The sequence below is a fragment of the Gastrolobium bilobum genome, unplaced genomic scaffold (genome assembly GCF_033153095.1).
Source record: "Gastrolobium bilobum isolate Gb01-03AN ecotype WA unplaced genomic scaffold, APGP_CSIRO_Gbil_v1 utg11542, whole genome shotgun sequence".
NCBI classification, from domain to species: Eukaryota; Viridiplantae; Streptophyta; class Magnoliopsida; order Fabales; family Fabaceae; genus Gastrolobium; species Gastrolobium bilobum.
Genome location: NW_026898298.1, coordinates 179,340 through 198,763, shown reverse-complemented (window position 1 = coordinate 198,763; position 19,424 = coordinate 179,340). Strand labels below are relative to the sequence as shown.

Below are 19,424 nucleotides of genomic sequence, written 5' to 3'. Positions count from 1 at the left end.
TTATAAGATAAAGAGAAATTAAGTCGTTTGATAAATGTTTGATGATTTATCTTGAATATTATATCCATCAATGTATTATAAAAACTTTCATAACCTTAATATTTAAGAGTTTTATATTTATTATTTTACAGAAAAATTACTGTGCATTGAAGAGAGGAAAATAAAAAATAACGTGGACCCATTGCAGAACTCTCTTATCTCATCTTGTAAAATGACAATGACAATCCCAATCTTTAAAGGGGAAATACTTTATCCTATATCCATACATTAATTTTCGTGCCAGATTTTTTTTTTTAAACAACGAGCTCACTTGAAAATCTGTTGCATGAAATTTTTGTCTCTCCTTAGCAGAAACACAAAGCCCATATTTAAGAACAAAATTGAATGACGGGAAATTTTTTTTAAAAAAATAATGAATTTTTTTTCAAATATGAAATAAAATTATACTCAATTAAATATATCTGATGTACCAAAAATTTATTTAATATTTAAAACAATATATGTTGTTTAGTATTCGGAAAGTCTCAGTCCCATCCATCCTACACAAATTTTCTTTTACAATAATTTATTATCAATGATAAATATTACTCTCTCGTAGATTAACACATAAAAAAAAAAAAAAACTTTCTATCTAATGGCTTTCACATGGTAGGGTTTTTTTTGGGTCGCATGAGAAATTACTATATGGAGCGATGGTTGTCATGTTTTGAAAATTGTGGATATGTCCATTTTGGAGAGTAACAAGTTTGTTGCCTTGTGGAGTAGCTAGCACGTATATTATATTGACACGAGATACGATAAGACACGATATTCCGACACGTTAATTTTAAAAAATGTTAAATTTTGATTATATAATATTTTTAATTTATGTAGTATATATTATATTTAATATTCAATAATTTAACAAAAAAATAAAGCTAAACTTATAATACTCATCAATTTTGCAAAGAAACATAAAATATTTCAAATGTTTATATTAAACTCAATGAAATAGTAATCATGATTCAACAAATCTAATAGTTGAAACTCAAAATGCAACACAATATAATCTTTAAATTTTTACAACGAATATTAGAGTGTCAGAAAATGTCAGTGAGTATCGAACACGGCACGTAGAAATTATGAAGAGTCAAAGGCTAGCAGATAGCGTCAATGATGTCCTATTGTCATTAATTCATTGCCATCATTGGAAACCACGAAGTCAATCATGTAGTTACTGGGTGGCAGGGTAGTTTATAAGATTGATTAGGTAGAAGGACAGAGGCCCAAGAGTTTTCAGTTTAGTTGGGCAAGGCACCTAATGGGCATATTACCATACTTATCTCTATATAAATAGGTCAAAACAAAAGAATTTGAAGAATAAGTATAAGATTATATTTATCTCGTTTAACATGAAATAATTTATTTTTCTACGTATATACGACAAAGATGGATTGTATTTCTATTTTTTTTCTTTCTAATTATTCGTGAATCCTTCCTGTAAAGCAAGAAATGTAAAAGGACAATGAGATTCCCGGGTCCATACTTCCTTTCATATACGAAAGTACAACATGAAAACTCTTTGGCATAATAAAATATTATTTAATAATTTAACTTGGTAATTTATATCAGGTCATAAGTTTAAATAAAAATAATAATAATTTAACTTCTAATAAAAAAAATTAAAATGATAATTGGTTTGTTTTCTCTCATTCTAAGATAAACCCTAATTTCCTTCCACAAAGATGCACATCTGTCCGCGTGCGAGCCGTACCTAATTTGCCGAGATTTGAAGCGAGGAATTAGAACACCACGCAAATTTACAAGTTGATAAGAAAAGAGAAGAGATCTTTGCTCAATTTTCATTCAAAGAGAAAACTTGTCTTTCGATCCGGAGCTAGGTCTTTTACTTTACCCTCCTTTCTCTAAATTTGATCAATTTTCGGATTTTTTTTGTGGGGGGTTCATTTTATTTTGAAAGTATCTGGATATTTGGATTTGACTGCAATGGTTTTGATTCTTTTGAAAGCCAGAGGATTTTTAGTCTGTGATACAATTGTATTTTACTTCAATACAATTCTTTTGCTTGTCTGTATTCATCTCCGTTTCTCTCTCTGCCATGTTATTGCTTTCAGTTGTTATTCATTAGAGAAGAATCGATCTAGACTTTTTCCCTTCCTTCTTTACGTTTCTTTAAACATTAGTTATCAATCCTAGTCAAATCTTTTGTGTACATTCTGTTGTTAGAATTTTTGTGGTGTTTGATAGCGGCAACTAGGCAAGTAAGGATTCCCTGGTTTTAACGACTTGGAACTTGGAAGTTTTGATTGTGTCGGGAAGAAGAGGTGTTGTACATTGCAGGGATAACCTTGTCTTTTTGCCCCTTCGAAGATATTTGTTATTTTCTCCCTCAAACTGTGGTAACTTATTAGTTAGATTAGATGGGATTTTTTATTATTAATGCAAAATTTGAGTTCTAAATTTGAATTTTTTTACACTTTTATGTTAGTTATTACACCAAGTGCTAGAATATTGTAAAATGCCCAGAAAATTGGACAAAAAATAGAGATCTAAGCTTGACATGCACATAGCATCTAGTTTGACGTCTTGAAAAATGCATAACTGTTTTTTCTTTTGATCTATTAGTATTCATGTTACTTTTTAGAAGGACCGTTGTATCAAAAGTTATAGCTCAAATCAGCACTTGTTTTTTTTTTTTTTGGTACATTGCCAGGAGGTATCCCCATTCAACCTTCTCCGGGCACCATGCCCTCGGGGTACGGCCCGTTTGGGCTAGCCCCTCATTGTAACAGTGGGTGCACTAAGCTTCGCAACCGGAGAAAGGACGAGACTAATCCCCCAACCAAAGATTTTTGGCTTATCCTCTGGCCCCCAAAGATTTTCCAAGAAACTGCTTGAGGCAGGGTTTGATCCCTGCGCCAAGCAATCCCTTCGGAGCTCAGCTGCCAACTGAGCTACCCTTGGGGGTTAGCACTTGTTTTTTTAGTTAGTCCCTGTTGTGTAATATTCCACCTCTAGATTTTGCAGAAATTGCTGTCAAGGATAAAGATATTTTCCTGCCATCACTTGTTTATTAAGTTTATCCTCAAAATCTTTCATCTGCTTAATAGTTGCCTATGTATCTACTGTTACTCAAGAAATGAGTCTGTTTCTCACTTTATTACTTCTTTATTTTCTGTGCTTTGCTTGCAAACTTAATTTATGGGAACTTTATGTTTCTATGTTGATCAAAGAACTTTTTGATGTCAAGCAGTTTGTTTGTTTATTTGTAATTTTTTTTATACAGAACGAATCTTTCTAGTCAATCTCTGAAGATTTTGTTGCATTTCATTTGCATCTGCTCCTTATGTGCTAGGTATTATTCTCTTCATCTTAATTCCAATTCCAGAGTGGGCACAGTTAATTTTGCAACTTAAAATGTGCACTCATCTCAATTCCAGGTCCCTTCATCTCAAGCAAGTTTCTTATATATCATGTATGAAATGCTATAATTGGATTATAGTTCACTTTGCATCGGGACAGAGCTGTTTTGTATTATATGCTTCAAATGACTTTTAAGTAATTTTTTTATTGTAACTTTTTGATCGAATGAAATATTGAGTGTTGTTAATGGCTTAACACTATATATCCTACTGTATGACAAGCAGGTTCTCTCAGCTAATGGTGAAAACAAAGCAAAGGCGCACAGGAAAAATTCCTGTTAAAAAAAGTGGTACTGCACATTGCCTTATTGATTCTCCAAGCTGTGATAATCAGCATCAGGATGGTGATTGGATTATAGTGAAAAAGCAGAGAGTCACCATTCTGGTGCCTGCTGCGCCTCTTAGCGAAAGACCCTTAACAGTGAACCAAGGACCCAGTGACATGCATCGTATGCCACCTGAAACAGCAAGTAACCACGTGCAACTTCCCATGGAAACATCTACTGTACATCTTTCCGGTAATGAACATGAGAACACCATTGTACTGGTTGCCCAAAAGGAGGCTCATGCTGCGAGAAGAGCTCCCCCTCCCCCACCGAAATCAACTTTAGCCAATCCACCTCAGGTAGATCAAAGAATAGAATCAGAAAATCCACATCAAGTGAGTATTTTGAATTCACATAATTTACTTGGAGTATCTAATACATCAAAAGCTATAAAGCAGCCCAGAACATTACTTGCACCAAGGTTCTCCAACTTAGCTACCTTAAGTCAAGGTCTGAGAGCATCAAATCTTGAGAGAAAGCTTGAAAGAGCTGGTGGGTTGAGCAAGTGGCTAACATCACTTGGACTGGGGCAGTTTGTGAGAATTTTTCAGGGGAAGTGTGTAAGTAAGTATCAGCTGGTAAATCTAACCATGAAAAAACTCAAAGATATGGGCGCTAGTGCAGTGGGACCTCGCAGGAAACTGATCCATGCCATCGACTGTGTTTGCCAGCCATATTGCTTCGAGGCGTTATAGAAGTCTATAAGGTTTTGAAACTATATACACAAACGATCCAAGACATGGTACAAATGCAAAACTTGGTCTCTGGATGCTCTTGTGATTGTTCATAGCACTTCGGTCTCAGATAGTATCTACTCATGTATATATAACTATAGGCAAGTTATTCACGAAACACTGTACAAAAGAGGCTTTTAGTAGACAAACGACATAAGTAAGATGGTGAACTGGCTGGCATCTCAAGCGACAGCTTTACAATTGAGACCAATTTTGTTTCTATATTCAAGTTTTATTCGTATTATTATTTCTACTCATGTTGTTGCAACTTGTTCTGTCAGCTAAGTCATTATCATCAGGGTGCTAAGTCATATAAAATTAAAATATCAAAATTTTATATTCACTTGTTGAGATATAATTCTTAATATTTTAAAAGGTTATTATGCTTGTTTAGATATTTTTACTAAAATTAAAAAATTAAGATTTTCACAATTTTCAATGGGATTGTGATGTGAAATTTTTAGGGAATAAATATTCTTATGTGTCAATTTACATGATTTGATAAGTAAATTTTGTATTTATATTTCCTTTTACAAACATCAAATAATGAGGTCAAATCAACATTTATATATATATATATCTACAAAGAAATAAATACAAAATTTGCACAAATCTAAAATTTAATCACTGAAAGATTCATTCCCAATTTTTTTTATCATTGATATTAAATGGATTTATTTTATATCCTTAGCATTTTCGTCATTGTATTTATGTTTTTTTTTCCTATTGAAATTATAGATTTTTTTTTTTTTAGTAAATTAAGTTTATAGATATTTAGGCTCTGTTTGAATACTGTTTTCAAAAACAATTTTTTAGTTTTTAGAACAAAAAAAAATTAAAAAACTCGTTTGATAAGGTCTGTTTTGTTAAAAAAGTTTTAAAAACTGTAACTGTTTTTTTGTTTTTAGAATCAAATTTAGAGAACATGTCTGAGTTGTTTTTGTTTTCTGTTTTAGTTTTTAACTTTTAAAATAAAAAAACATAAAAATATTCCATAATTATTTAAAAAACAGTTTTAAAATAAAAAAAATCAAAACACAGTCAAATAAAACCCGCGGTTCTTTGTCTTTTTTTACCTCTAGTTGTTTTCCATGTTTCAAAATATCGGTCATTTACTACCATAAACGTGAATTGGGTTATCTTCCCTGCTGTCGGCACTATGTAACATGAAATAAACGCTGGTGCGGATCCTAAGTAATAGAACTAGATTATTACAAAAAAAAAAAAAAGTAATAGAACTAGATGCATTCACCAGCTTAATTCTGCGGTTTCGATTCTTATAGTGGTAAGTGTCACTTTCCTTGCAACGATTGCGTATTCTAGTCGAATCTAATCTTCTTAGGCACTTTCCAACTACAAAAATAGATGTTTCTGGATTTGAGAGATGTGATGCCTTGTGTATCTGAAATGAAACAGATGGTGAACCCTAAATTTACTTGAATCCAGAACAACCCAGAAATTTGATTACCCCAACTGCAGATCAAGTATCAAGAAGAAAAAAAATGGAGCATGATACAAAAAACATCGCAACCCCTCTGTTGGAATCTCCGTCTTCCAAAAGAGCTTCAAAGCTTCAAACTTTGGGAAACATCATAGTCACCGTTGTTGGAACCGGAATTTTGGGATTGCCCTTTGCTTTTCGGATAGCTGGCTGGGTTGCTGGATCACTTGGGATTGCTGTTGTTGGCGTATCCACCTACTATTGCATGCTCCTACTTGTGGGTGATCTTCGCTCTTTTCTCTGCTTTTCTTCTGAACATGATTGATCATCACATAAATTTTACATAGAATCAAAAGAAACTGAATTTAAGTTACATGGTACTTGGTAGATATTTTATTTTATGGTTCCTGCCTTTATTCTATGTTCCTAAAGTTTATGAGTTCGAATTCGGCATACTAGTTAATTGCGCCGCGAGCCCGTGCCGTATGGGCGTTGTAGTGCCTCGCCGCAAGAAATCGCGCCGGGCCGCACCGGAAAGCAATAGCTGCCATTGCGATCGCATTTGCGGCTATATTGCTGTCATAAGGCAAAATGTCAATTTTGTCATAAATTTAAATGTGTAACAGAAAAAATTTAAGGGTTTTTTATTCTATCCGCGTCTCTCTCCGTCACTTTTGCTATCTCTGCCTTTAAAAAATGTTTCTTTTTGTCATTATTTCTGTCATATATCTATTCCGCTATAACGCTATAGCATTTTTCGGGGTTGGCCGCGACATGCCGCTATCCGCATTTGATAACTATGGAATTCGGGAAACAATATCTGGCTAGTCAGGTTTAATGGGGAGATGCGTCTTGTCATTACAAGGTTTAATTTTCATTTCATGGATACAGGTTATGTGCAGAGATAAGTTGGCATCAGAAGAACCATTAGTGGAAGCAAGAACATATGGAGACCTGGGTTATAGGTGCTTTGGAACCTCAGGTCGGTTTGTGACAGAACTTATAATTGTGGTAGCACAATGCGCAGGGTCTGTGGCGTATTTGGTATTTATTGGACAAAACATTGATTCTGTATTCGATGGCCATGGAGCCAAAGTCAACTCCTACATATTTATTTTAGTACCAGTTGAAATTGGATTGTCATGGATAGGGAGCTTATCAGCTTTAGCACCTTTTAGCGTTTTTGCGGATGTGTGCAATGTCCTAGCTATGGGAATTGTTGTGAAGGAAGATATACAACAGGCCCTAGGGGATGGATTTTCAATTGGACAAAGGACAGCAATCACATCCAATATTGGAGGGTTGCCATTTGCAGCAGGCATGGCTGTTTTTTGTTTTGAGGGGTTTGGAATGACGCTGGCCCTAGAGAATTCTATGCAGGATAGATCTAAATTCCCAATATTGCTGGCTCAGACTTTTAGTGGGATAACCCTTGTGTACATTCTTTTTGGGTTATGCGGTTACATGGCTTTTGGTGAAGAAACTAGAGACATTGTGACCCTCAATCTCCCTAGAAATTGGTCATCTCTTGCAGTACAGGTATTATAGTTAAGACATGCCTACTCTTCGAGCTCTTACGTCCTGCTCCTATTTTTGCTTAACATGGTTATTCTTAAGTAGTGTTTTTCTTGCAGTTATCTAATCAATACCATGCGCTTTTTTTTTTCTCGTGTTTTCTTTTCCTTAACTAGTTGATTTTAGATTTATAATGGAAAATACCCGATAATCCAAATATATCCCTGTACATTATTCTTATTATTTTGATTACTTAATCAAATTTAGTAGATGAATAAAAAAATGTCTGGAAGCAAATGGTCTATAACTCTCATCATTCTTCATATACAAAGCACTTATCAGTGACATGGACTTGTCTATGGATATGACATACACCCACCATTCCAATATGTCTTGTTGGCAGTGCAACATTCGAAAATCCTTGAAATAGCCAAACATAGGATTGACATGGCTTGGTCTAACCTGATTGAATTCCTCTTGTCATGCTGTTTGTTGAATCGGTGTTACTTGAGGATACCACTGGCTAGAAGCACGTAGCGCTTGAAGTTGGTGGTGTTTGGTAATTATAAAACTTGGTTTTTTAATTTTGTGTTGAATATGTCAATTGGTGTCATGTCAAGTAACCTGTTTTACATCAGAGCATCGTTCTTAAATTGTGATTGTTCAGTCTAGCATATCTAGTTTTGTATGTGTTGTTGTGTTTGTGTGTAGCACATGTTATATGCATGTGTGCATTGGTAATTTGTCCTTAGACATGTCTAAGATAGTCAGCTTTGCAGATTAACATCTCAAATTTTAAGCATTACTGAAAGTGCATGAAAAGTCAACCTACATCTCTTTTGCCAAGAGTTCGTAATACTTCATTGTTTATCTTCAATTTTTTGTTGCATTTCTTATATCTCAGCCGGAGAGTTTGACGTCTAACATTTTATTTGATGACAGGTAGGATTGTGCCTGGGGCTTGTGTTCACATTCCCAATCATGTTACACCCAATTAATGAGATTGTGGAAGGAAAACTCAAAATCATCCACAGAAACAATAATGATTCAACAGGACTAGGAAATATTGTCAAATACATCAGTCGTGCGATTGTTGTGGTTGTGCTGGCAGTCTTAGCTTCATACGTGCCAGAATTTGGTGTATTTGCGTCATTTGTGGGGAGTACCTTATGTGCATTGCTCTCATTTGTTTTGCCAGCCACATTTCACCTAAAACTATTTGGCTCTTCTCTACCCATCTGGCAAAAATCCTTAGATTCTATTGTATTATTTTGTGGATTATTTTTTGCTGTTTATGGCACTTACAACACAATAGTTGGAGTTTGATGTATCTAGACCTGTATTCCCCCCCCCCCCCCCCCCCCCCCCCCAGTTGAAGCTTTAATACAACTCAATTAGTGATTTTTATGTAGCTTAAAGCAGCATTACAGTTAATGCAAGCAGGCTTAATTTCATGATTCAGAGTGCTTAAGCAAGTGCTCCTATCTTCCTTAACTTAAAATTTTAAATGCATTGGCTTCTTTTATCCAAAAAATGGGGAAAAGAAAAGCATCAGCCTTCTTCTCAGTGATGATTCCGCAAAGGTCTTCTGACTACAGTATTGGATTTGGATCCTCTTTTATACCTGATTTACAAGATATGATTATGTTTGATAGAGAAAAACACAATTTTTATCATTTAAGACATACTATAATTAGTTATAATTTAAAAAGTGTATTTTTTTTTTCTCGAATAATATTATATACAAGACAAGATCTAAATCCGTTAGTTCCTCTGTGACAGGAGTTATGCACTTTTTTTGGTAAGATTGGACCTCAATGAGTAAACTTCAGTGTTTGTTTGCTCTTGTCTAACAGTTAAATAGTTGTACGTGAAACTTGATTCCCTATCAGTTACAATTTTTCTCAGAAGAGTACTTGACTGTGGTCCAAGGACACGATATGCTTGAGAATTGAAGTGTGAAATTTGACGGACTTGAGTGGACTAACATAATCAGCTAAGAAACTTACTTTAAGCTGACGCAGAATATCACAACCAAGAATACTTGACCTGACACAGTGAACAGCAACAATAAATTGCTTCCCGTTTTCAGCCGCAACCTCGTTCTTGTCTTGTGTGCTTGCCTGTGAAGGTAAGAGATGAACCACTCAGCCACTCTTCTGCAGAAAATTTTTGGTGCAAGTATATTTATGTTAAAAGGGAAAAGTTTTTGGAACTTAAAAGAAATTATACAAAAATATATAGGTTAAAAATGTATTTTTTCCCTTTTTTTAGTAAAAGGAAATACTCAATTCGATACTCAATACCGAAGAAATTTCATCTGCTGGGACATAATGATAAGCGTGTCACTTCAATAATCCTAACTGAATCTTATCTACTTAGGTTGGCCTCGTATAAAGCCAGTGAGTCCTTTTCTTTAACTGTTTCATTACCGTACATATTCATCATTGCATGGACTTTGGGGAAGGTATAACAGATGGCACCAAAATACTATGATTCTGCAAGCCACTCTACTCTATCACCCATTCCATTACATGGATAAGATAATACCAATAATATGGCACGTAGCAAGTCTAAAATACCCACGTGGAGAATTGTGTTTGGACGCGGAGAATCTTGGGGAACACCTTGGCCCTTGTGTATCCCCCTAAGTTCCTCTGCTCAATGAAAAGCATATTATAATGATTGCATGTTTTAATATCTTTTTCCTTGGCGAGACATAATGGATGCTCAAGAGGTAATGCTCTCCCCACTCACAAAGGCGTGGACATCCACTCTACTTTTGGCATGGATCATGCAATGAAAGTGAAAGGCGACATTGATTCTCATTCTTTTTCATACCAGACACAGATAAATAAATAAAAAAATCAAGAGGAAAAACAAAAACGCAAAAGTTTTCACGTCTGCTTCTACAGCAAGGTCACAAGGGATATCTTTTTTGTTGATTTATGTCCACAAATTTAGGTTATTCTAAGTATCCGTAAAAGATATCTCCCTAAAAAACCAAGATTTTCATGTGAGTTGCGACAATGATAGCTAACATAGATGGATTATTCTGGCGACAGATTCACAATGTGACTCAAACCTCCACCTCTTCCCATCCCAATATCCCATATGTAATAATAATAATAATAATGAAACGCATCACCTTTTCTTACTCAAAAAGATTAAAATCATATCCCCTATCAAAAAAGCAAAACGCACAAGCGTTACACTCGAAGCAAGTAATAAGTAGTTAAAAAAACTCAATCTTTCTTTCTCCATCAAACACAGCTTGCTCTGTTTCTTCTTCTCTTTCTTCTAATAAGAAAATGATGGCAAAACCCACCACCGTTTTCGCTACAAAGCCCTCACCTTTAAGCTTGTTCGTGGTGATACTGATCCTCTGCATTCTGGGTTTTTACGTCCTTCATCACCCTCACTCTTCTGCACCTTCATCAACTTCCCAAAACGCTTCACACTTTCAAAATCTCTTCCTTTCCACTTCCTCAAACTCCACAATCTCCTCCTACCTCCGCGCCCTCACCCTGCACCCTCACCTCGCCGGAACAAAACCCGCTTCCGACACCACCCGCTACGTCCTCAACCACTTCACTTCCCTGGGCCTCCACGCTCACACTGCAACCTACAAAACTCTTCTCTCCTACCCTCTGCGCTCCTCCATCACCGCGCATTTTAGCAACGGCTCCTACGTGGACCTTCCCCTCACAGAACCGGCCGGTCCGGGTGTGGTGCCGGCCTACCACGCGTACTCGCCTTCCGGTTCGGCGTTCGCGAGGGTGGTGTTCGTGAACTACGGCGGGGAGAAGGACTATCATGCGCTGGGGTTGTTGGGAGTGAACGTTAGCGGGTGCATAGTGTTAGCTAGGAGAGGCGGGGGCTTGGGGAGGAGCGCGGTGGTTGAGATGGCGGAGGCGAATGGGGCGGTGGCGGTGCTTGTTTACGGCGACGGTGACACGTGGAGTAAAGGGTTTGAGAGAGGTCACGTGATGAGGGGGATAGGGGACCCACTTAGCCCTGGTTGGGCTGGGGTTGATGGTGGCGAGAGCTTGGGTTTAGAAGATAGTGAGGTTTTGAAAAGGTTCCCCAAAATTCCATCTATGCCCCTTTCCTCTGAGATTGCTAACTCCATTTTGTATTCACTTGGAGGTGCTCCGGTGCCCCTAGAATGGAGGGGCACCCTGCGGTCTAAGGTCATGCATGTTGGTCCTGGCCCCACAATACTCAATTTCACTTACCAGGTTTATACTTTGAAGTCAAAACTTTTGTGGTTTCCACCTGAGTGTGACATCATCTGAGTTGATAGAAATGGAAAAAAAGCTGTAAAGTTGAAAAAGAGGAACAGGAACAGTTATGTTAAAGGTTATGGTAGTGTTTGTTTTGAATCTGTTTTCTGTTTTTTTCAGGGTGAAAAGAAGATGGCCACCATTCAGAATGTTTTTGCTGTGATAAAGGGATCGGAAGAACCTGATCGGTATGTTCTGCTTGGGAACCATAGAGATGCATGGACATATGGTGCTGTTGATCCCAGCAGCGGGACAGCTTCCCTACTTGACATTGCTCGTCGGTTTTCAATTCTTTCGAGTTCGGGTTGGGAGCCTAAGAGGACAATTATTCTCTGCAGTTGGGATGCAGAGGAATTTGGAATGGTAGGTAGTAATTCCTTTTTAACAACTCATATGCATTATGGTTCTTGGAATCTTTATGATGTGGCGTTACTGGTGGTTGGTAAGTGTAGAGAGAGTAAAGAGAGTATGAGAGAATTATGCCGCAATGGGATAAACTGTATAGCACAGTCTCCTTATGTATATATACTACTAGGTTAAGAGTTTAGTACTACACAAGACAAAGTACAACTGAGCCAAGCTCATATACTTCCAAATCAATAACTTAAAACTGACTATTGTCTCTTAACAGCTAGTTACAAATAATTTTGGACATTTGGGGTGGACTTGTACCATCATTTGTCTTCTTTGCCTAAATTATTTGTCATTGTATGAAGTCTTTTTGATACAGATTGGTTTTTTTTTTTTTTTTACCAGCTTTATGCTTATAAATCATCAGTTTTCTTCAGTGGATTGTCAGTTGCCTTCTTCAATAGCTAGATATACTTATTATCAAATTAAATGAGTTTGCTTCATTTCAATTATGGTGTCATTTCCTGTAATATTCTCTATAAATCAAGTTTATCTGTTTGTGTAGATAGGATCCACTGAGTGGGTTGAACAAAACCTCATCAATCTGGGTTCCAAAGCTGTAGCATACCTTAATGTGGACTGCGCTGTTCAAGGCCCTGGTTTCTTTGTTCGCTCTACTCCTCAGCTCGACAGTCTTATTCTTGAGGTCACAAAAAAGGTATTTGAAGTAATTATCATTTATAATTGCATGTGCAAATGTACATATGGATAATTCTTTACATATATATAATATGCTTTGTCCTGGTAATTCAGTAATTCTGAAATAATGAGCATTTACATTAATTTCAGGTCAAGGATCCTGACTCTGAGGGTGTATCGGTGTATGAGAATTGGGCTGCAGCTGGTGGTGACAATAATGTAGAGCTTTCGTTACTATTGGCCGAGTATTTGTTTGCATTTGCTGACTCACTTGCTTTTCCCCCACGTGTTTTGTTTCTTAAAGTTGCTGGGATGTTCCAGAGAACTTTGTTCCCTTGATTAACTTCGTTATTTTGTTAGGTTTTGAACTGATATATAGCTCAAAATATTTTAATGATGACCAGCGTGTCATTGGGTTTCACAAGTTGCTTGTCTTGGCAGCCCTAGTTTGTAATACTGAAACTGGATTTATAGGAGACTAGCATTCTTTTGTTTCTCTAGATGACACATTTTTTTATTTTTTATTGGATACAATATGCAAGGGTAAAACTTCATACAAGGATTGCCCTCACCCTTACCCCCGTTTACTGTGGTTACTATCTATTGAAATATCTTTTTTAATGGAGAGTGGTTTTTTTATACGATATGATATCTGACATATATATGACGAAGACAGTTGAATTTTATAGCTGTACTATGCTAATATGAGTCTAATATCCTCATTTCTTAGCGCCTTTTTTTATTGTTGTTGTTGTTGTTGGGTTGCAGATTCAGAGGCTCAGTGGAGTTGATTCTGATTATGCTCCGTTTGTGCAACATGCAGGGGTTCCATCTATTGATATGTATTATGGAAGAGGTACATCATCCATATGACCTACAAAATTCTATATGATTTGTGGAAAGTCATGCCAAAGATGCAAGTTGAATGATTGGAAAAACCAAGTCTGTTGGTTCCATCACATATGGAGGCATTTACTGTGGTCATACTATCTATTGATGTATCTTTTTGGGCATATAAGGGGCTAGTCGATGACTTAAAAGGAAATTCTAGTTTATGGTGACGTTGATAGAGGTTCAATTTATTTCGTTAAATTGGAATGGTTCATTGAATTCTAAGGTCATGGGATTCTAAAGCGTCAATGTTTTTCATTTAAAGTATGGCTTGGTACTTCAGTGGTCCATAAGTTTTCACCTTTTCGATTATCAATTGGCCCTATTTTAGAATTAACAATTAAATTCTAATTTAAGTCATCTAGGAGCCGACCTAACTAGTTTGGGATAAAGGTGATTTTTGTTGTTGTTAAGTCATCTAGGGGCGATAAATATAATGATCACTAGCCAGTCCTTAGGTTCTTGGTATATATTGTTTAGTGATGTGAAATTAAATGTTTCTAGCACAATATGCTTTTCATATGTCCTGTCTATAATCTATTATACATCCATAGGCTTGGATATTAAATAATTTGTGATGAATAATCTCTTTCAACTTTCCAGATTTTCCTGTCTATCACACAGCTTTTGACTCCTATAACTGGATGACAGAGTATGGAGATCCATTCTTCCTGCGGCATGTTGCTGGTTAGATTTCTGGTTTACTCACTTAGTGTGCTTTTAAAATGGTTTTCTTTCAGTAAACTGTTAATCCATGTGGCAGTCATAAGATGTATCTTTTCTGTTCTTTGTTGTATTAGTTACTGGAGTTTGGGGGCTTCTTGCTCTTCACCTGGCTGATGATTCCATTCTTCCTTTCGATTACGTTTCTTATGCAAATGAGTTGCAGGTGTGTATTTATATTAATCTTTTATTTTAATTAACATCTTGCTAGCTACTGTCTTTTGATATGAGGAGGGTTGTGCAGTAAAACAAATTAAGGAATCTTATTTGAAATTTAATTACAAATTTAAATTGATTGCTGCAAATTGGTAACATGTATGATTTATAATGGTTGGAAGTTGCCTGAATAGTGGATGGGTAATGAGCATTTCTGCATTGAATTGTTGGAATTGAAAACTAAATCTTTTTTTTTTTGGTTATTAAACCTAAAAATTGTTTAAAATTGAATTTACAATAATTCCATTAAATCAATGATATTGAGAAGGAAGAATAGAAGACTAATATAAGGCCTGAGGCAAAGAGTTAGAAGTGAATTGAAGAAAGATTTTGCAATATTGGTGTTACGCGTGCAATTGCTACCATCAATTGCAGCATTCATATATTGACTATATAATCTTCCCTTGTTATTGGCAGCTGTACAAGAACATATTGAGCAACTTGTTAGACCAGCAAATTTCTCTGCATCCGTTAACTATGTCAATTCAAGAATTTGCTTCTGCTGCCAAAGAAGCTAATAATGAATCAAAGGTAAAATAAACATAACTGCAATGGATCTTAATGTATTGATATATCCTCTAATGCACAATAACTCCTACTTGTCATTCCTTATCTCCATATATTTATACCTGTCTTTGTTTTGACCTGCAGAAACTGAGATTGCAAGAAACTGCAGGTTGTTTTGTTGATATGAAAAAGCGAGCATTTAATGATAGACTAATGCTTGCTGAAAAAGGCTTCCTTGATGCAGATGGACTTAAAGGAAGGAAGTGGTTCAAGCATCTTGTGAGTGTGTCTTGGAAGTCCTGAAATGTTGTTAAAATCAGGAAAGGGACCAAAAAATCATAAAACGTAAAATCGTAATGTAAAAAAATAATAAAAACGTAAAAGCGTTTGGAATATTGGTAAAATTATTTTGATGAAAAAAAAATATAAAAACGTAAAATTGTAGTAATAAATCGAGATTTTAACAACTAACTGTTTCAAGTAACAAGTAATGTATTTTGTCGTCATTGAATGTTAGTTACTGATCCACTATGCTTCTTACAGGTAAACCTGACAGTTTCTGTTCTCCTGTATAGGTGTTTGGGCCTTCCAACGACCATGAAAGGTTGGATTTCTTCCCAGGGATTACTGATTCTATCACTCGGTCAACAGGTATAATTGAAAGAGAAAGGCTCACAGCAGTTCAACATGAGATCTGGAGGGTTGCCAGAGCCATTCAAAGAGCTGCTTCTGCACTGAGAGGAGAATTAACCTAAAAACTCAGGAAAAAAAAAAACAAAATCTATGTTCTAGTTGGCTGTAAATATTAGTTCTTTTTTTTTTTCCATACCAGTATTTAGCTGCATTTGACGTGTTTATCTGTACATTAAGTTCTTAATAGGGAAATGGATATGTCACCAGTTTTTGTCATGTTTGGAGAGTTGTTCATAGCTGAATAGCGGATTGTGTAATTACAATCTGCTTATAATGATATGTAAATTTTTTTCTATACTTATCTGTTCACAATCTAACCATGCAGTTTGGCCATATAAAAAAAAAAAAAAAAAAAAAAACAGAAGAGATAAAACAAAAACAAAAAAACAATCGCGCCAGGTAGGGGTCGAACCTACGACTTTCTGCTTAGGAAACAGACGCTCTATCCACTGAGCTACAGGCGCTAGTTGGAATCGTGACCAATAATGTTTTATAAATCTTAAGCGTAATTTAGTATATTCACTAGCAAAACAAAAAGAGAAAGTATGTATTTAAAGCAGCGACAGGTAGGAGTCGATCCTACGACTTTCTGCTTAGGAAGCGGACACTCTATCCAATAAGCTACAGACACATTTTGGTGACGGGACCAAAAGTAAAATATATAATTTTATAATTAAAGTTCCCGCCTAACCCTTCCCTATATGAAAAATTCGAAATGAGCTGCAAAGTGCGAATGCAATTCGCAGAGAAAGAGAAAGAGGAAGAAGACGATGTCGGAGGATCCAATCTTCAGCTTCTGCGACGCATTGGCATCGTTCTGCAACCACCTCCAATCCACTTCCGATGCCCTCACTAAATCCATCGAGCGTCGACCTATTCCTCTCGGTATGGTTCTCTCTCTCTCTAACTGTTCTGTTTCGTTGCTGTGAAAATTCCAAGTCTTCCATTCTTGTAACAGATTCTGCGTCGTCTACCTTCGTGCAATGCCTTAATCGCCGCGTATCGAGCGCAAGCACTGACCTCGACCTGCTCGATTCCATGTCGTTCGGCACCGTATCTTTCGAAGAACTCCTAGGTCACTGCAACGAATTGTACAAGAAGAACCAGACCGATCTGGTTGAACTCGAAGATCGTCTAAAGAGCTACGGCTACGTTCCCGGTACTTATATATAAAAAAAATCCTATTACGATTTTCTGCTTCGTGATTGTCTGTCCTCGTTAAATTGAATTTTCTTTTCACTCTCTGGATCTAGTTCCAGATGTTGAGGAGGAAGATGAAATTCAGAACATACAACATCAAATCTCGGAAGGCAAATTGGATAGTCCTTCTTTCTATGGTTCAGTGGCCGATTCTAGCCTCAAGAATTTCGAAGAAGATGATTTGTATCCTTATCTTATTCCTCATTTTCTTTCTTCCACAATTCAGGTTCCATGTAGGTTATGAATGCAGGTAGTGAACTAATACGATTTTCAGCTTCTGAACAAATTTCATATGGTGTCGAAAAAACAAAAGAAATAAATTAAATTGATTTTACATATGATTGCCTTTTCAATTTTGGTACTTTTTTTGTTGTTGCAGAAATTGTGTTAAAGCTCTGATAAGATTAACTCTTACATATGACAGTCGTTGGGTCATTGACCAGTTTTATAGGTGTATTATAATAGAAAACTTTATATGCCCCTTAATTTTCTTCAGACTTGATGAATCTTTGAGTTTAAAAAAGCTTGGGCTGTCGGATGCATGTCTAGCCACGTTGGCATCTGAAGGTTAGTGAATAACAATTGCCTTCATAGGCATGCTTGTTAATTGCGAGGAATCCATTTCCATGCTTATGTTTAGTTACAAGATTCTTCTTTTCTAGTTAGCATTGTTCCTTTTTTCCCTGTGATATTGGATTTTTTAGGCTAGGCTATATGTTATGTTGTGTGGCATGTGTCTATATTGTTTTTTGGTTGCAAGGGAGCTCCTACGATCTGGTCTTGTGGCCGCTGGCCATATTGACGATTGCATGAAAAGTAAACTCAGCTTTTCAAAATAATTGTATGTTGCTAATTCCATTTTTGCCACTATCTTTTTCATCTGTGCATGCAGGTGATTTATCTTCGCAAGAACCTGATAAGTAAGTTAAAAGTTGCGGATATCATTTGCCTGTTGTGGGACTTTCTGCATTTCTATTGATAATTCCTGCATAATTCTCATTCTTCAAGCCCTGGATGAACAGAGTACATGAGTTTAAGCGGCAACATCAACCTGTTCCAGACAAAATGGTGTCTTCTGAAGGAAGGAAATTCTTATCTTATGGTAATTGAATTTTTTTTTCTCCAGTTTCAAGAGTTTACCTTTAGCATACGTTGTTTTTATTTTTTATTTTTTATTTTTTATTTTTTTTCTAAAATAAAATATAGAGGCAGACAAGGAAAATTTAAAGTCAGCAGAAGCTCCTAGCTCCATTTTAAAGATATTGGAGGGTGAATTTGAATGTCTTCCTGCCTACATGAAGGGTCTAGCATCGTGGGAGGTGAGGTTATTCATGCCTTTCAATATTATACACGTTTATATACAAGGGATTGCAGTTCTTCAAAACTACATTAATGAAGGGTAGCTGACAGGTTTTTGCCAAGCTAATATCTCTAATATCAATAAATGTTAATTATATGTAAATAGACTGACCTCAACAGTTTAACCCTAGTCATGTTCAACAGTTCAAGTTCGAGGACATCTGTATCATATACCATAGGCATATTTGTTGGTGCTTTTCTGAGAACAACAAGATGCTTTTTTGTGCATGGACTTGCGTAGTTGCGTACTCGTTTAATTATTTTAGTGTATTATGTAGTATTCATTTTTCGAGCATTTCCTTTCAGATTCTAGATATTGTGACAAGGTGCCATGGTATGGTATTATTTATCGGGAAGGTTATATTTACAAATTTTTTATATCCAAATTTTTACAAACTACGTTATGTTTGACCAGTATACTTTAATTAAAGATATATGACCGATCATACTTAGTATAATTTGTAAAAAAAATTTGTAAACGGATATTTCTCTAGCTTAAAAATGCAGACTCCAGGATAATATGACTTGACAATTACGTGTGCGAGAGAAATTTGTTAGCCTGTTTGACATTTTTTTTGGGTTCTTTGTGCAACTCGACCTCCTAGGATCTACTTATAGCTGTTGATAAGATTAATTCAACCCTAAGCAAGAAGACCAATGGATGCAACTTCTTCCGTCAAGATGAAATTCCTTCATTCGAATTAGGTAGTCATGCTTTACCATCTTTGCTCTTTTCTTTTTTCCTGATTCGACCAATGCAAAATTGCTGCTTGTGATTTAATCACCCATACCTGAAACTGGGAGTTGTTTTGGGTTCAAGCAACTTACCCCCAATATACATTAGCCTCTCCAGGAAGGTCAATATTTTATAATAGTTTATGAGAACACTTTGTATTCTAGCACCAGACCAACAATCCTTCGTACTACCAATCATTTTATTCCTGATGCTGCTGTCTGTTTTTCCAGGTCCTAAAGCAAAATCATATTTGCTGCTTTTAGTGCGGATGAACCGGTTGGTTGTTGAGACGATTGATGGTTTACTCTCGTACAGAGTACTGTAG

General features: G+C 36.1%; 4 protein-coding genes and 1 non-coding gene across 8 annotated transcripts; 4 read left to right on the top strand and 1 right to left on the bottom strand.

Annotated features, from left to right (window-relative positions):
- Positions 1–1,732: 1,732 nt before the first annotated feature.
- Positions 1,733–4,717, top strand: LOC133314658 (uncharacterized). Of its 3 annotated transcripts, none has more exons than XM_061516168.1 (2): positions 1,733–1,880; positions 3,648–4,717. In XM_061516168.1, the coding sequence occupies exon 2, from the start codon at positions 3,661–3,663 to the stop codon at positions 4,441–4,443; it is 783 nt and encodes a 260-aa protein (XP_061372152.1). In that variant the 5' UTR covers positions 1,733–1,880; positions 3,648–3,660; the 3' UTR covers positions 4,444–4,717. The 3 variants fall into 3 exon arrangements, with proteins under 3 accessions (XP_061372152.1, XP_061372151.1, XP_061372153.1); XM_061516167.1 differs by having other exon boundaries at positions 2,714–4,717; XM_061516169.1 differs by having other exon boundaries at positions 1,733–3,355.
- Positions 4,718–5,628: 911 nt separating this feature from the next.
- Positions 5,629–8,780, top strand: LOC133314650 (amino acid transporter ANT1). 2 transcript variants are annotated; one of them, XM_061516153.1, is made up of 4 exons: positions 5,629–5,767; positions 5,899–6,200; positions 6,815–7,462; positions 8,381–8,780. In XM_061516153.1, exons 2-4 carry the CDS (start codon positions 5,985–5,987, stop codon positions 8,762–8,764), a joined length of 1,248 nt encoding a protein of 415 aa, XP_061372137.1. In that variant the 5' UTR covers positions 5,629–5,767; positions 5,899–5,984; the 3' UTR covers positions 8,765–8,780. The 2 variants fall into 2 exon arrangements, with proteins under 2 accessions (XP_061372137.1, XP_061372138.1); XM_061516154.1 differs by having other exon boundaries at positions 5,629–6,200.
- A 1,843-nt stretch (positions 8,781–10,623) lies between these two features.
- Positions 10,624–16,027, top strand: LOC133314629 (probable glutamate carboxypeptidase AMP1). Its single transcript, XM_061516135.1, has 10 exons — positions 10,624–11,679; positions 11,845–12,087; positions 12,641–12,793; positions 12,925–12,993; positions 13,543–13,630; positions 14,269–14,352; positions 14,466–14,554; positions 15,022–15,135; positions 15,256–15,390; positions 15,687–16,027. The coding sequence occupies exons 1-10, from the start codon at positions 10,750–10,752 to the stop codon at positions 15,864–15,866; spliced, it is 2,085 nt and encodes a 694-aa protein (XP_061372119.1). The 5' UTR covers positions 10,624–10,749; the 3' UTR covers positions 15,867–16,027.
- Positions 16,028–16,195: 168 nt separating this feature from the next.
- TRNAR-CCU (transfer RNA arginine (anticodon CCU)) lies at positions 16,196–16,268 on the bottom strand. The gene has a single exon. It is a non-coding gene; the product is annotated as a tRNA-Arg (tRNA).
- A 285-nt stretch (positions 16,269–16,553) lies between these two features.
- LOC133314642 (uncharacterized) lies at positions 16,554–19,424 on the top strand. Its single transcript, XM_061516147.1, has 9 exons — positions 16,554–16,689; positions 16,763–16,963; positions 17,058–17,187; positions 17,501–17,571; positions 17,897–17,924; positions 18,027–18,106; positions 18,211–18,323; positions 18,969–19,068; positions 19,330–19,424. The coding sequence occupies exons 1-9, from the start codon at positions 16,575–16,577 to the stop codon at positions 19,422–19,424; spliced, it is 933 nt and encodes a 310-aa protein (XP_061372131.1). The 5' UTR covers positions 16,554–16,574.